This window comes from Oncorhynchus mykiss, chromosome 3, assembly GCF_013265735.2.
Source record: "Oncorhynchus mykiss isolate Arlee chromosome 3, USDA_OmykA_1.1, whole genome shotgun sequence".
NCBI classification, from domain to species: Eukaryota; Metazoa; Chordata; class Actinopteri; order Salmoniformes; family Salmonidae; genus Oncorhynchus; species Oncorhynchus mykiss.
Window position 1 is genome coordinate 40,460,943 of NC_048567.1, and position 17,357 is coordinate 40,478,299.

Here is a 17,357-nt window from a genome sequence, read left to right on the forward strand (position 1 = left end):
TTGTACATAGAGTTGTATGGGTTGTGTAAAATTGTTAAAAGTAGTCATTGTACATAGAGTTGTATGGGTTGTGTAAATAAGCAAATCAGAACGTTTATGTTTTTACATACATTTTAAAGTGAAACATCTGAGTCTCGCGTAATTCCGTTACTATGGAATTGCACTGAAGCCTTCTGTACAGGAATGGGCGTGGTTGAGGGGAGGAGGCATGTCGCGTCGCTTCCTTAGCAACCGAAATGGCAAGTGGCAACAGCTCGCCGTCGAGAAATATACTTACTTGGCTGATTTTAGCTATGAAAGAAACCAGATAACGCCACATTTGATGGGCAAACAATTGCTAGATACTTGTAAAAAAAAAAGTTATCAGCAAGCTTTGCAAAGAAGGGACATGCAGGTTTCTTAGTTGTAGCGTTTTGCGAAAGTTGTTGTGACATTATTTTATGTGCTGCTAACGTTACCTCCTCTAACTAACGTTAGCTGACTTCGACCAGTTCTTGAAACGGTTACAAAGTTACATTTGTTTAAATAGCGCAATCACTAGTATGTAGAGGTAAACATTTCTTTACATTCTTCAACATGGAAACTCAGGTGAGTTTGCTCTAACATGACCCACATAATGTTAGCTAAGTTACTAAAGTTGGTTGAGATGGAACCTGAACGGAAAAAGTTGTTTGAGACAGAAATCCAACATATCAATTATTAATTTATAGACAAACTGGAATTAAAGCCAGACTAAGTCATTGGCACAGATGGAACTGTCCAAGTAGAAGACACATCAAACCCCTTCAAATGTTGATATTTGTTTGTGTTGACAACCAAACATAATTAAAATTCACTAAATATCTTTACATTTGAAATCAACCTGTGCTTGAAACCACGAGGCCGTTTGTTTGTTTTGGGGGGGTTGAATCCTGTGTTAAATTGAAACAATAGCTTTTGATGACTTTGTAAATAGCATCAGGGTTGGGCCTGGTTATTAATTTGCTGCTCTGTTTAACCTACCCTTTGACATGACTCAACAATCATTCTCACATTGGTAATATTCATTGGAAAATATCAAAGCGAAGCAGGGCTGGGCTTGGTTAAAACCATGGATGGGAGACCAAAAGGTAGCTTTAGATAGACACATTCTCCAGTAAGAGGTGTCTCCCAGCCTATTGTTAATTTTTTTCTGATAGTGTACATAACGTTGAAGATCTGACGTTGTCTTAAAGGTACAAATTAAACATATTTTATACAAGGTTTGTCTATGTTAAAATTTGGTTACCATGATGACATAATCCTGTGGTTGAAATTGAATCCTGAAAACATTTGACGTCTTCTGGCTGGGGGAGTTTTGTTAAGTGCGCTAACATGCATCACTTGCGGTACCGTTTTGGAAATATAAGGTCAGAACGTATCTTTCATATCAGCGAGAAATTGTTTTTGAAATAGGGTTTCCACGTCCATATTTCAGAGTCGACTACCTATGCTAATTATATATCTGCAACTCTGAACAGCTGTGTGTAACCAGAAGACTTGTTGTCACTGAAAAATACTGTCAGCGGCAACTGTGTTAAAACAGTTAAAACAGTGTAAGTGTATATTCTGCTTTGTGAAATTATTTTGATGTGATATCAAAGTAGAGACCTTTATGTTTTTAGAACCGTACCGCGTTATTCGATTCATTTTTAGATGTAAACTCAGCAAAAAAAGAAACGTCCTCTCACTGACAACTGTGTTTATTTTCAGCAAACTTAACATGTGTAAATATTTGTATGAACATAACAAGATTCAATAACTAAGACATAAACTGAACATCTTCCATAGACATGTGGCTAACAGAAATGGAATAATGTGTCCCTGAACAAAGGGGGGGTCAAAATCAAAAGTAACAGTCAGTATCTGGTGTGGCCACCAGCTGCATTAAGTACTGCAGTGCATCTCCTCCTCATGGTCTGCATCATATTTGCCAGTTCTTGCTGTGAGATGTTACCCCACTCTTCCACCAAGGCACCTGCAAGTTCACGGACATTTCAGAGGGGAATGGCACTAGCCTTCACCCTCCGATCCAACAGGTCCCAGACGTGCTTAATGGGAATGAGACCCGGGTTCATCGCTGGCCAAGGCAGAACACTGACATTCCTGTTTTGCAGGATATCACGCACAGAACGAGCAGTATGGCTGGTGGCATTGTCATGCTGGAGGGTCATGTCAGGATGAGCCTGTAGGAAGGGTACCACATGAGGGAGGAGAATGTCTTCCCTGTAACGCACAGCATTGAGATAGCCTGCAATGACAACAAGCTCAGTCCGATGATGCTGTGACACACCGCCCCAGACCATGACGGACATTCCACCTCCAAATCGATCCCGTTCCAGAGTACATTGCGGACAATCTGAGCACTGATGGAGGGATTGTGCATTCCTGGTGTAACGTGGGCAGTTGTTGTTGCCATCCTGTACCTGTCCCTCAGGTGTTATGTTTGGATGTACCGATCCTGTGCAAGTGTTGTTACACGTGGTTTGCCCCTGCGAGGACGATCAGCTGTCCATCCTGTCTCCCTGTAGCGTTGTCTTGGGCGTCTCACAGTACGGACATTGCAATTTATTGCCCTGTGTTGGGGAATAATCAGAATTGGTTGGTAACATAGGTAAGATGTTTTATATTCATCATATGTTTGTAAGTTACTTCTCATCAGAATGTTATTTTTGTATAATACTGTGGCGGGGTTGCAGTATCTGTTCTATGTCAAGACTAAGTTGCTTGGGCCGGAGAGAGGGGAGAGGTCAAGCGTGTATCTCTTGGCTCCACAATGTCTGTGTGCCAGTTAGTGTGTCTCTGTGATCTTGTCAAGATAGGATGGATTTGATATATGCCTGTTGATATGGAGGATTGGTTTATGGTTCTGAGTTTGAGAAAATAACATAGTTTAGGAGACAAAGCTGAACGATTTATTATGTCTATGCTGTCTGACTATGTGTGTCTTCGCTATAAAGGATCTCAGTTGAAATGTTGAAGGGACTCTCCGAGAATTCATTGATAGACACTGAATTGATCTGAGAGTCACAGGGTTGTGATAGAGCTCATATAATTAAAGATTGACTTTGATAACTAACTCTGACTTGTGTGTGGTTTGCTCTCATGATTTGGTAAATAGAGGAAATTTCCACGACACCTGGCCACATCTGCAGTCCTCATGCCTCCTTGCAGCATGCCTAAGGCATGTTCACGCAGTTGAGCAGGGACCCTGGGCATCTTTCTTTTGGTGTTTTTCAGAGTCAGTAGAAAGGTCTCTTTAGTTGTCCTAAGTTTTCATAACTGTGACCGTAATTGCCTACCGTCTGTAAGCTGACAGTGTCTTAACGACCGTTCCACAGGTGCCTGTTCATTAATTCTTTATGGTTCATTGAACAAGCATGGGAAACAGTGTTTAAACCCTTTACAATGAAGATCTGTGAAGTTATTTGGATTTTTATGAATTGTCTCAAAGACAGGGTCCTGAAAAAGGGACGTGTCTTTTTTTGCTGAGTTTAGTATTTGGTTGTTTTGGCAGCCATAGCCAATTAGCCTCTAAACAGAACATGTATGGTCCTTGGACTATAAGGAGTAACTAACTATAGGCTCTTTTTGTCCATTATTCAGCTAAGGAACAGCAGGACAGACTGTGGCTTAAAATACATTTTGAAGCTACATTATTTGTTTACAAAGATTGAAATTACAACAAAAACAAACATTTGCATAATATTGTTATGTACCCTATACAGTACCTTGGTACCTAGGCTGTAATTACATTCTTCAGCAATCAATGGATATACAGTCATTTGAAAAAGTAAATACACCCCCTGGAAAGTAATTATTATTTGTTTTTAACATATTTGGACACATGGATATTTGAGCTAAATTCCAACCACATTCATCGATAAAGGTAACCCAATTTAACAAATCACTAAAACAACAAAAAAACGTTGAAAATGTTAAGCAATTAAAATAAACAAAAATGCAATTTCCTTATGTGGAAAAATGTACCTTTACCATCACATACAATGGCTAAAATTAGAATCAGGTGCACCAAAACAGGTGCAAATGATTAGAAAATCATTAGAGTAACTTAGTCTGGTTGGTTTTAACCATATGGGTGTGTGATAACACATCATGCCACTATCAAAATACCTTTCCGAGGCCCTTAGAAGAAAGATTATTCACGCCCACGAGTCTGGGAGGAATTACAAATCCAGTTCCAAGTATTTCGAAGTACATCATTCCACTGTCCGATTGATCATCTACAAATGGAGAACATTCCAGACCCCTGGCAATCTACCTAGGACAGGTCGTCCCACCAAATTCAGCCTAATAGCTGACCGAAAGATGCTCATAGACGTCTTAAAGAACCCCAGGGTAACATCAAGGGATCTACAGGCCTCTCTTGCCACAATCAATGTCGAAGTGCATGAGTCAACTGTCAGAAAGAGACTGGACAAACTTGGCCTACATGCGAGGTCAGGAAGGAAGAAGCCTCTGCTCTCAAAAAATAATATTAAGACACAACTGACATCTCCAGACAACGCCTGGGTAAAGGCCAAACTACTGGAACAATGTGATCTGGACAGGCGAAAACAAAACACTGCCTTTGAACAGAAGAACCTCATACCAACAGTAAAGTGTGGAGGCGGTGGCATTATGGTTTGGAGCTGCTTTGCTGCCTCAGGGCCTGGCCAACTTGCCATCATTGAGTCAACCATGAATTCCATATTGTACCAGAGAATTATTCAGGAGAATGCTAGGCCATCTGTCAAAAAGCTGAAGCTGAACCGTACATGGATCTTGCAACAGGACAATGATCCAAAACACACAGCAAAACTAAAACAGAATCTCTCAAAGAGAAGAAATGTGGGGTTATGGAATTGCGAGTCAAAGCCCAGATCTCAATCCTGTCAAAATGCTGTGGGTGGACTTGAAGTGGGCCATGCATGCAAGAAAGCCCTCAAACATGACACAATTGAATCAGTACTGTAAAGAAGAATGGGCAAAAATTCATCCCAGTCGATGTAAAAGACTGATACAGTTACTAGAAACGGCTACATTAAGTTATTTCAGCCAAAGCGGGCAACACCAGCTATTGAAACTAGCAATGTACTTATTTTTTCTGCATTTCTTTTGATTTTCGTTTAATAAAGTATAATCTTTCATATATTCAGTGGGGAGAACAAGTATTTGATACACTGCCGATTTTGCAGGTTTTCCTACTTACAAAACATGTAGAGGTCTGTAATTTTTTTTTTATCATAGGTTCACTTCAACTGTGAGAGACGGAATCTAAAACAAAAATCCAGAAAATCACATTGTATGATTTTTAATTAATTAATTTGCATTTTATTGCATGACATACGTATTTGATCACAAACCAACCAATAAGAATTCCGGCTCTCACAGACCTGTTAGCTTTTCTTTAAGAAGCCCTCCTGTTCTCCACTCATTACCTGTATTAACTGCACCTGTTTGAACTCATTACCTGTATAAAAGACACCTGTCCACACACTCAATCAAACAGACTCCAACCTCTCCACAATGGCCAAGACCAGAGAGCTGTGTAAGGACACCAGGGGTAAAATTGTAGACCTGCACAAGGCTGGGATGGACAATAGGCAAGCAGCTTGGTGAGAAGGCAACTGTTGGCGCAATTATTAGAAAATGGAAGAAGTTCAAGATGACAGTCAATCAACCTCGGTGTGGGGCTCCATGCAAGATCTCAACTCGTGGGGCATCAATGATCATGAGGAAGGTGAGGGATCAGCCCAGAACTACACGGCAGGACCTGGTAAATGACCTGAAGAGAGCTGGGACCACTGTCTCAAAGAAAACCATTAGTAACACACTACGCCATCATGAATTAAAATTCTGCAGCGCATGCAAGGTCCCCCTGATCAAGTCAGCGCATGTACAGGCCCATCTGAAGTTTGCCAATGACCATCTGGATGATCCAGAGGAGGAATGGGAGAAGGTCATGTGGTCTGATGAGACAAAAATAGAGCTTTTTGGTCTAAACTCCACTCGCCGTGTTTGGAGGAAGAAGAAGGATTAGTACAACCCCAAGAACACCATCCCAACCGTGAAGCATGGAGGTGCTTTTCTGCAAATGGGACAGGACGACTGCACCGTATTGAGGGGAGGATGGATGGGGCCAAATACTTGTTCTCCCCACTGTACCAGTCAAAAGTTTGGACACATCCAGGGTTTTTCTATATTTCTACTATTTAATACATTTTAGAATAATAGTGAAGACATCAATATGGAATCATGTAGTAACCAAAATAAGTGACAAAACAAAATATATTGTATATTTTAAATTCTTCAAAGCAACCACCCTTTGCCTTGATTAGAGCTTTGCACACTCTTGTATTTCTCAACCAGCTTCAACTGCTTTTCCAACAGTCTTGAAGGAGTTCCCACATAATATGCTGAAAAGCACCCTCACACCATCACACCTTCTCCATGCTTCACGGTGGAATCCACACCTGCGGAGATCATCCATTCACCTTCTCTGCATCTCACAAAGACACTGCGGTTGGAACCAAACATCTCAAATTGGACAGATTTTCAGCTGTCTAAAGTCCATTACTCGTGCTTCTTGGCCCAAGCAAGTCTCTTCTTATTATTGGTGTCCTTTCGTAGTGGTTTCTTTGCAGCAATTCGAGCATGAAGCATTCACGCAGTCTCCTCTGAAGCATTTATTTTGGCTGCAATTTCTGAGGCTGGCAACTCTAATGAACTTATCCTCTGCAGCATAGGTAACTCTGGGTCTTCCTTTCCTGTGGTGGTCCTCATGAGAGCCAGTTTCATCATAGCGCCTAATGGTTTTTGTCACTGCACTTCAAGAAACGTTCAAAGTTCTTGAAATTTTCTGGATTGACTGACCTTCATTTCTTCAAGTAGTGGTGGACTGTCATTTCTCTTTCCTTATTTGAACTGTTCTTGCCATAATATGGATTTGGTCTTTTACCAAATAAGTTTATTTGGTAAAACTACACAACTGATTTGCTCAAACGCATTAAGAAGGAAAAAAATTCCACAAATGGACTTTTAACTGTTCAGACCTATTAATTTAAATGCATTCTAGGTGAAGCTGGTGAAGCTTATGAAGCTGGTTGAGATATTGCCAAGAGAGTGCAAAGCTTTTTTGGTTACTACATGATTCCATTTGTGTTATTTCGTAGTTTTGATGTCTTCATTATTATTCTACAATGTCAATTTTTTTTCTTCCCATAATGTCAAGCAAAGAGGCACTGAGTTTGAAGGTAGGCTGTGAAATACATCTACAGGTACACCTCCAATTGACTCAAATAATGTCAATTAGCCTACCAGAAGCTTCTAAAGCCATCACATAATTTTCTGGAATTTTCCAAGCTGTTTAAAAGCACAGTCAACTTAGTGTATGTAAACTTATGACTCACTGGAATTGTGATGCAGTGAATTATAAGTGAAATAATATGTCTGTAAACAATTGTTGTAAAAATTACATGCACAAAGTAGATGTCCTCACCGACTTGCCAAAACGATAGTTTCCTAACAAGACATTTGTGGAGTGGTTGATAAACAAATTTTAATGACTCCAACCTAAGTGTATGTAAACTCCCGACTTCAGCTGTATATATATATATATATAGTGCTTTTGGAAAGTATTCAGACTCCTTGACTTTGTCCACATTTTGTTACATTACAGCCTTATTCTAAAATGTGTTAAAACAATTGTTAACATTTCATCAATCTGTGCACTGTACCCCATTATGACAAAGCAAAAACAGGTTTCATTCCCTTTCCTCAGTACTTTGTTGAAGAAACTTTGGCAGAGATTACAGTCTTGAGCCATCTTGGGTATGACACTACAAGCTTGGCACGCCTGTATTTGGGAAGTCTCCCATTTTTCTCTGCAGATGCTCTCAAGCTTTGTCAGGTTGGATTGGGAGCGTCGCTGTACAGCTATTTTCAGGTCTGTCCAGAGATGTTCGATCGGGTTCAAGTCCGAGCTATGGTTGGTACTCTCAAGGACATTCCGAGACATGTCCTGAAGCCACTCCTGCATTGTCTTGGCTGTGTGCTTAGGGTCATTGTCCTGTTGTAAGGTGAACCTTCGCCCCAGTCTGAGGTCCTGAGCACTCTGGAGCAGGTTTTCCTCAATGATCTCTCTCTACTTTTCTCCGTTCATCTTTCCCTCGATCCTGACTAGGCTCCCAGTCCCTGCCTCTGAAAAACATCCCCACATTAGGGATGGTGCCAGGTTTCCTCCAGACGTGACGCTTTGCATTCAGGAAACCGAGTTCAATCTTGGTTTCATCAGACCAGAGAATCTTGTTTCTCATGGTCTGAGAGTCCTGTGCTCAATCTCAAGTCTCATAGCAAAGGGTCTGTATACTTATGTAAATAAGGTGTTTCTCTTTCTTATTTTTAATACATTTTTTTTTTTTTTTTAAGAACCTGTTTTCACTTTGTCATTCTGGGGTATTGTGTATAGATTGATGAGGGGAACATTTAATTTAATCAATTTTAGAAAAAGGATCTAACAAAATGTGGAAACAGTCAAGGGGTCTGAATAATTTCCGATTGTTACTCAGTGACATTTGTCATGTCCAGCTAGCCACCTAGGTCCGAATGACAGTGTTCAACGTTCTCTTCACAGAAGTCTTTGCATAATAAGAAGCTGCCCAAGATCCCTGACAGTTCAAACCGCCTCCTACCACAACTTCCACAGGTACGCTGCCTAACATCAGTCTCCCAGGCTTTGGCAATTGCTAACCAGTAAGCCTATGTAACAGATGAGTTTGTCCAATATAGGCTAAGCATAATGTCTTGGTTTTGCTTCATAGAAAGTGTGGGTGGTGTAACTCAAATAACTAACCATCTAATTGTTACATTTCCAATTATTTTTTATTTATTAGTCCCATACTCTCTCGTTTTGCACTAAACTATTCATTTATATCTGTCTTCAAAGATCCGCTCCAAACCCCAGTGGCAGGAGACAGCTCCTGCCTTTGTCCTGCAGCCGCCAGTCAGAGGAGTGTCCCATGGCTTTGGGGCGGCAGTTAGACTGTCCAGTAAGTTATGTTCTCACTGATATAGGCTAGTAGCAAATAGGACATCGTTTCAACTTCGTTATAGTTTTTAAAACATAATTAACCAAAGGTGACTCAAATGGAGAACAGCATATTGTATGTTGCAATCAATGAGTAGACATAGCTCCTTACAATAACAACAATACTTTTTGAACATACACACACCCTCCACAAACTGTAAATTGAGTGGTAAAAAAATGATGGATTTTATAACTGACTTCCCTCACCATGTTTTTTTCTTAGCCTCACATACTGTAACTGCGTGGAATATAATCCCTTCACCCCAATGCCCCATATGTTTCTTTGTGACCTATATGATAAAGTCCATCCACTGTAACTGTGTGGAGAAGGCAATACTATGCTTTATAATCCCCCCTATAAGTGTCTTATGTGACCTATAATGACGTGTCTCCACTGTCCACTGTAGGAGACGTGCTGGGTGGAGGGTCGGGAACCAGGCGTTACCAGAGCCTGAGCAGAGGCCTGGAGGACTCCCAGAGCAGAGAGGCCGGCTTGTCATCAGAGTCCTCCAAACATCGCAGCAGTAGCCACACTCAGCCCAAAAAAGACCGGGAGCAGTTCCGCAGTGCCCTGGTCGGCATAATCCTGTGAGTCCAATCAAATAATCAATCAATCCATACATTGCCTATTCATCCCCTTCCATCCAAGCATCCACATACCGACTCCCCCGACGTTCGGTAGCACTTTTCAACATACAACATTCTCCTTTCACTAAATTACCCCGTGTTTCAGGCAGCATGAATCTGCCAGTGGCAAAACCATTGTGGAGGACAGTCAGCCCCCTACCTGTGGGTCCCCCACAGCTACAGAGAAGGATATCCTGGTAAGGGAAGGTGACATTTTGGTATATATTGTTAATTAATAGGTCCAAAAATGAATGTAGCAACTGTGGATTATAGCTCTTTAATGTGTCTTATCTTTTTATGTCCACCTTGTTAGAGATATTACTATTACATCCGCAATGGGATCGACACAGAGCATGTGGCAGCCATGGAGGACTCCTGGCTGGAGAATGTTCTGGATCTGGTGCCCACTCACCTGAAGAGGCTGACTAGGACCATAGAGCTGCTATCAGACGAGATGAAGGAGGACTACCTGCTCAGTGTGAAGAAAGCCATCGGTACCTAACCCAACACAAATCCATCTGTGTTCTTTAAATTATCGTTAAGACATATCTGTCTGTAGACTCAGATTTTTCTCTAGATTCTGTTCTAAAATGTGCATATCTATTATTAGTCTTTTGCTGCACAGTAATTAGTCATGTTGTTTTGTTGCCGCTGTTTGCAGTGGATTTCGTACTTCGGGACCCGAGGGAAAACGATGAAGACAAGGTCAAAGATGTTCCTCCTCACAGAGTTGAGTAAGTCCCATAAAATGCAGAGAGAATGTGACAATGTGTGCAGTACTTTGAAACACACTTGGTCCAGAAACCACATGGGCTCAGATTAATTGCCTATAGAAAAAAAGGAATGTCTCCTTAGTGTTTTGTTGCTTCCGAACTTGGTTGTTTAATAAAGAAACATTTTGACCGTCATGGTCTTCAGTTACTTGACGAAGACCATGTTGGTTGAAATGTTCTAAGTAGCCTTTTTTGTCAAATTGTATTCCTCTTAAAAATATTAAACTTCTTCTTATCCTCTTTTCCTTGCTGTACATAATTTAAGAATGGAGGTGGTCCCTAAACCATGGAACAAATCATTCCTTCATGCCCAAAAGAGGATGAGAGACAAGTTGCATTCCATCAACCCCACTATGCTATCAGTGCTGGACCTGTGGCATGTGTCTTTCAAGTGAGAACACTTCTATCCTATCATATCCTTCTATCCTATTCTTATAGTCTTATTTCTTTCTATATTTTTCTTCTCTTTCACTGTCCCAAGCCTTTATATTCAGTATTGCCATCTTTTCTGCTCTATGTCTGCCTCCCTTTTTCTTTAATCTCTCACCCCCTGCGTTCTCCTTGTAGGAAGATGCGTCTCATCGATGTTGAGGAGTTCCAGAACAGGCAGGAGTCTATGGAGCTCTCCATCTTCCAGCATCTAGTCACCAGACACATTGAGTGTGCCAAGGACATCCTCCTCAAAAAGTATGAGTACATGTAATAGAGTAGGTCCCCACTGGGCTAGAACCAGTGACCTGCATACTGACACTTTACACTTACATTTCCTGTCACCCCACAAAAGCCATGTCCCTTGCTGAAAAAGGAAACAACTACTTCAGGTCTCAGGAGGATTGATGTCACTTGCAGGATGAATACTACAAGTGCACTGCTAGCTAGCAAGCGATTCCACATGGACTTTTGTTAGGTTCTGACAAACAGTGAAAAACTAACAGACAAGTAGTCAAAGCTCAAACCATGTTTATTCACCCACTGGGTCAAAAGGCTGCAAAGACAAAGACATGTTTACTCAAGCACATATATTTATACCCTCCTCGGTGGAGTCCACTCCTTGCAACTCTAGACAGCCATTGCATCTCTGTTGCTAGGCAAGACCTTAAGTGGTGACTGTTCCTTCTCACTTCATCTGACCTGACCTCGGCCCGAATCCTCACTCCTTCTTAAATCACGGCTGTCCTACCTTATCTGTTACTGAAACCAGACGGTTAACATTTTCCTCTCCCTATAGGATCCTTGAGATTTAACAATAACATGTTCTAACAGAATGTAAGCTCTCTGCACTCCTCCTTCCTCTCTCAGTAACTTTCCATACACCTAGTTGTTATCCCTCCATTGACCTCAACATATACATTCATTATACAGCAATCAAATAAGTTCTAAGTTCTAATATGGTAACATGAAAAAACATATTTCATGCTATAATCCAACACTTGATACCAGTGGAGGCTGCTGAGGGGAGGACAGCTCATTATAATGGCTGGAACAGAGCAAATGGAATGGCATCATGGAAACCATAGGTGTTTCTCAAAATGCATACTTCCGTGCTCTGAGCATGCAAATTGGGGCATGGCAGTGTCAGAGTATGAGTAAAAATCAAGGTATGTGAAATGGAGCACGCATTCGAGAAGCGTACTTCGTTTGTAAATATTTTGAAGCATGCATCGATGCAAGCTTCAACGGAAAGTATGCAAAGAAATATGACTCAGCAAAGTAAAAAATGACGCACGATTTCTTCAAATCAATGGCGGACATTATATGAGCTGAAGCGATAATGAAATGCTGACTATTCACATGTCATATGTTGCCTGACAACACTATTTTATCTTGATACGTTAATAAATACATGCTGTGTTAGTTTTGGCATGTTTACCTGCCTACGTACTATAGATCGCAAGGCTATGAGTCAATAGGGCTAACTGTCTAGCTACTACTGTTAGCTAGCCAGAAAGCCACGAAGAATGGTTAGGTAGCTACCCAAGAAGAATTGACATCTATCTTGCATAATATTTGTTTTTTTGTTCATTTTTACTTGTTAAACAACCTGACTAGATAGATTTTTACGATTCACATATAGCTAGCTGATAGTTATGAAGTAAAACAGTTGCTTTGTCTTGTTTGGTCTATTTTTGCCATTGTCCTGCCTGGAAGAAGGTTCAGTGAATGGGGAGGTGAAACGTGAGGTAATACAGTAAGGGGAGTGCGAGTGCTTCTGAAATGTAATGTTTTATGCATTCTCCACACTCACGTCCTCACAAGAACTTACTCAAGAGAGCGTCGTCGGAGATTACACTCGGAGCATGAGAGTGTGGAGCACAGTAGAATGCATATTGAGAAAGATCCCATGTGTTTGATGTATTTGATACCATTCCACTTATTCCGCTCCAACCATTACCATGAGCCCGTCTTCCCCAATTAAGGTGCCACCAACCTCCTGTGCTTGATACAACCGAACACCTAAAAATAACTGTAGCAGGCTTCCGAGGTAGCATGTCAGTGAAAAGTAGCATCTTAGCCGGGCTGTTTCTTGTCTTCCATTTCTAACCTATACCCTAACTTTGTGCTTATGAATAGGTGGTTTCCCGAAGTTCAGCACATTTACTACCAGGGGAACAAACGCAAGCTGGTCCCCAGCAACACCAACGCAGCCAAACTGCAGTCCTTCTTCAACTGTGTGGCTGCCCTGATGGCCTCACAGCTCCAGAGTCTAGCACTGGAGTCCATCCAGGATTACACACACCTCATTTCCCAGGACCCGGTAACTACAATACACACACACACACACACACACACTCAGTGTACGCCAGTCATTTTGATTTTGGGGTCCTATCTCCCAGTACTCGGTGAGGGCCTATGAGCACCCTGGCTTTGTCCTGCGTCTGATCCTGGATGAGAATGACATCAAGTTTGAGCCTGACTTCAAAGACTTTGAGGTCATCCTTCTCAACGTCTACGACATCATGCTGAAATCCATCAGCTTGGTGCCGCGCGTGGAGACCAAGCTCTACTCAGAATGGGTAATATGTGTGTGTGTGTGTGTGTGTGTGTGTGTGTGTGTGTGTGTGTGTATGTTGGGATGAAAGTGCCACTGTGTATCTCTTTGGCTTGAATTGGAGAAGTAGACATCCTACTGTGTTTGTGTGACTGTCACTTACCCTCACAATTTACTGCACGAGTATAAGACTTCACACCCACCATATCACCTCATCCACCTTCCATCCTACAACACTCTTCCCAAGCCGGGCTGCCAGAGCGGGGGCACACTCAAGCCCATCGTCCTCCCGGAGATCATGCAGGCCCAGCAGGAGGAGGTGAGGAGGGTAATCTGGGAGGAGAGCGCCGGGCCTCTGGAGCATGTGCGACTCTACGACAAGTACGCTCCCCTGGTGTCCCAGCAGGCCCAGGATGACGTGGAGCAGTTCCTCCGCGAGCAGCATTCCTTCCCAGAGATCATGATAGAGGTCACCCGTTACCAACAGCTGGCAGATGAGATCCAGTACAGCTCCAGCAAGGTGTGGATCTAGTTTATACCGAATGTTACATTTTAGTCCATTTTAAAGATACCCCATGGAAGTTGAATTGCTCATTTTGGCCTCCCCCATCCCACCATACGCCTCTTTATTAACAGAGTTACGTAAAATAAGTACACCTACATTCAAAAGTAAATTGAACTAAGGAAGGTGAAACACATTTTATCTTTATTGAGGACATTTAGGCCTGGGAAATGATGCATATACAAAATGGGGATATACTCAATAAATCAAATCAAATCAAATTTTATTTGTCACATACACATGGTTAGCAGATGTTAATGCGAGTGTAGCGAAATGCTTGTGCTTCTAGTTCCGACAATGCAGTAATAACAAGTAATCTAACTAACAATTCCAAAACTACTGTCTTGTACACAGTGTAAGGGGATAAAGAATATGTACATAAGGATATATGAATGAGTGATGGTACAGAGCAGTATAGGCAAGATACAGTAGATGGTATCGGGTACATTATGTACAAATGAGATGAGTATGTAAACAAAGTGGCATAGTATAGTATAAAGTGGCTAGTGATACATGTATTACATAAGGATACCGTCGATGATATAGAGTACAGTATATACGTATGCATATGAGATGAATAATGTAGGGTAAGTAACATTTATATAAGGTAGCATTGTTTAAAGTGGCTAGTGATATATTTACATCATTTCCCATCAATTCCCATTATTAAAGTGGCTGGAGTTGAGTCAGTGTCAGTGTGTTGGCAGCAGCCACTCAGTGTTAGTGGTGGCTGTTTAACAGTCTGATGGCCTTGAGATAGAAGCTGTTTTTCAGTCTCTCGGTCCCAGCTTTGATGCACCTGTACTGACCTCGCCTTCTGGATGATAGCGGGGTGAACAGGCAGTGGCTCGGGTGGTTGATGTCCTTGATGATCTTTATGGCCTTCCTGTGACATCGGGTGGTGTAGGTGTCCTGGAGGGCAGGTAGTTTGCCCCCGGTGATGCGTTGTGCAGACCTCACTACCCTCTGGAGAGCCTTACGGTTGAGGGCGGTGCAGTTGCCATACCAGGCGGTGATACAGCCCGCCAGGATGCTCTCGATTGTGCATCTGTAGAAGTTTGTGAGTGCTTTTGGTGACAAGCCAAATTTCTTCAGCCTCCTGAGGTTGAAGAGGCGCTGCTGCGCCTTCTTCACGATGCTGTCTGTGTGAGTGGACCAATTCAGTTTGTCTGTGATGTGTATGCCGAGGAACTTAAAACTTGCTACCCTCTCCACTACTGTTCCATCGATGTGGATAGGGGGGTGTTCCCTCTGCTGTTTCCTGAAGTCCACAATCATCTCCTTAGTTTTGTTGACGTTGAGTGTGAGGTTGTTTTCCTGACACCACACTCCGAGGGCCCTCACCTCCTCCCTGTAGGCCGTCTCATCGTTGTTGGTAATCAAGCCTACCACTGTTGTGTCGTCCGCAAACTTGATGATTGAGTTGGAGGCGTGCGTGGCCACGCAGTCGTGGGTGAACAGGGAGTACAGGAGAGGGCTCAGAACGCAACCTTGTGGGGCCCCAGTGTTGAGGATCAGCGGGGAGGAGATGTTGTTGCCTACCCTCACCACCTGGGGGCGGCCCGTCAGGAAGTCCAGTACCCAGTTGCACAGGGCGGGGTCGAGACCCAGGGTCTCGAGCTTGGAGGGTACTATGGTGTTGAATGCCGAGCTGTAGTCGATGAACAGCATTCTCACATAGGTATTCCTCTTGTCCAGATGGGTTAGGGCAGTGTGCAGTGTGGTTGAGATTGCATCGTCTGTGGACCTATTTGGGCGGTAAGCAAATTGGAGTGGGTCTAGGGTGTCAGGTAGGGTGGAGGTGATATGGTCCTTGACTAGTCTCTCAAAGCACTTCATGATGACGGATGTGAGTGCTACGGGGCGGTAGTCATTTAGCTCAGTTACCTTAGCTTTCTTGGGAACAGGAACAATGGTGGCCCTCTTGAAGCATGTGGGAACAGCAGACTGGTATAGGGATTGATTGAATATGTCCGTAAACACACCGGCCAGCTGGTCTGCGCATGCTCTGAGGGCGCGGCTGGGGATGCCATCTGGGCTTGCAGCCTTGCGAGGGTTAACACGTTTAAATGTCTTACTCACCTCGGCTGCAGTGAAGGAGAGACCGCATGTTTTCGTTGCAGGCCGTGTCAGTGGCACTGTATTGTCCTCAAAGCGGGCAAAAAAGTTATTTAGTCTGCCTGGGAGCAAGACATCCTGGTCCGTGACTGGGCTGGGTTTCTTCCTGTAGTCCGTGATTGACTGTAGACCCTGCCACATGCCTCTTGTGTCTGAGCCGTTGAATTGAGATTCTACTTTGTCTCTGTACTGGCGCTTAGCTTGTTTGATAGCCTTGCGGAGGGAATAGCTGCACTGTTTGTATTCGGTCATGTTACCAGACACCTTGCCCTGATTAAAAGCAGTGGTTCGCGCTTTCAGTTTCACACGAATGCTGCCATCAATCCACGGTTTCTGGTTAGGGAATGTTTTAATCGTTGCTATGGGAACGACATCTTCAACGCAGGTTCTAATGAACTCGCACACCGAATCAGCGTATTCGTCAATGTTGTTATCTGACGCAATACGAAACATCTCCCAGTCCACGTGATGGAAGCAGTCTTGGAGTGTGGAGTCAGCTTGGTCGGACCAGCGTTGGACAGACCTCAGCGTGGGAGCCTCTTGTTTTAGTTTCTGTCTGTAGGCAGGGATCAACAAAATGGAGTCGTGGTCAGCTTTTCCGAAAGGGGGGCGGGGCAGGGCCTTATATGCGTCGCGGAAGTTAGAGTAACAATGGTCCAAGGTCTTTCCTCCCCTGGTTGCGCAATCGATATGCTGATAAAATTTGGGGAGTCTTGTTTTCAGATTAGCCTTGTTAAAATCCCCAGCTACAATGAATGCAGCCTCCGGATAAATTGTTTCCAGTTTGCAGAGAGTTAAATAAAGTTCGTTCAGAGCCATCGATGTGTCTGCTTGGGGGGGGATATATACGGCTGTGATTATAATCGAAGAGAATTCTCTTGGTAGATAATGCGGTCTACATTTGATTGTGAGGAATTCTAAATCAGGTGAACAGAAGGATTTGAGTTCCTGTATGTTTCTTTCATCGCACCATGTCACGTTAGTCATAAGGCATACGCCCCCGCCCCTCTTTTTACCAGAAAGATGTTTTTTCCTGTCTGCGCGATGCGTGGAGAAACCTGTTGGCTGCACCGCTTCGGAAAGCGTCTCTCCAGTAAGCCACGTTTCCGTGAAGCAAAGGACGTTACAGTCTCTGATGTCCCTCTGGAATGCTACCCTTGCTCGGATTTCATCAACCTTGTT

The 17,357-nt window shown here is 42.9% G+C and overlaps 1 protein-coding gene across 2 annotated transcripts in view; it reads left to right on the top strand.

Annotated features, from left to right (window-relative positions):
• The first annotated feature begins 218 nt into the window (after window positions 1-218).
• The window catches only part of dnah7 (dynein, axonemal, heavy chain 7), a 241,518-nt gene continuing 224,379 nt past the window's right edge, over window positions 219-17,357 (top strand). For both annotated transcript variants that reach the window (XM_036974097.1, XM_021596897.2), the window contains exons 1-12: window positions 219-588; window positions 8,654-8,725; window positions 8,966-9,068; window positions 9,514-9,694; window positions 9,840-9,930; window positions 10,047-10,227; window positions 10,395-10,467; window positions 10,772-10,897; window positions 11,074-11,193; window positions 13,078-13,261; window positions 13,341-13,520; window positions 13,743-14,015. In XM_036974097.1, the coding sequence (XP_036829992.1) occupies window positions 577-588; window positions 8,654-8,725; window positions 8,966-9,068; window positions 9,514-9,694; window positions 9,840-9,930; window positions 10,047-10,227; window positions 10,395-10,467; window positions 10,772-10,897; window positions 11,074-11,193; window positions 13,078-13,261; window positions 13,341-13,520; window positions 13,743-14,015 (1,596 nt within the window). In that variant the 5' untranslated portion in view covers window positions 219-576. The remainder of the gene's footprint in view (window positions 589-8,653; window positions 8,726-8,965; window positions 9,069-9,513; window positions 9,695-9,839; window positions 9,931-10,046; window positions 10,228-10,394; window positions 10,468-10,771; window positions 10,898-11,073; window positions 11,194-13,077; window positions 13,262-13,340; window positions 13,521-13,742; window positions 14,016-17,357) is intronic.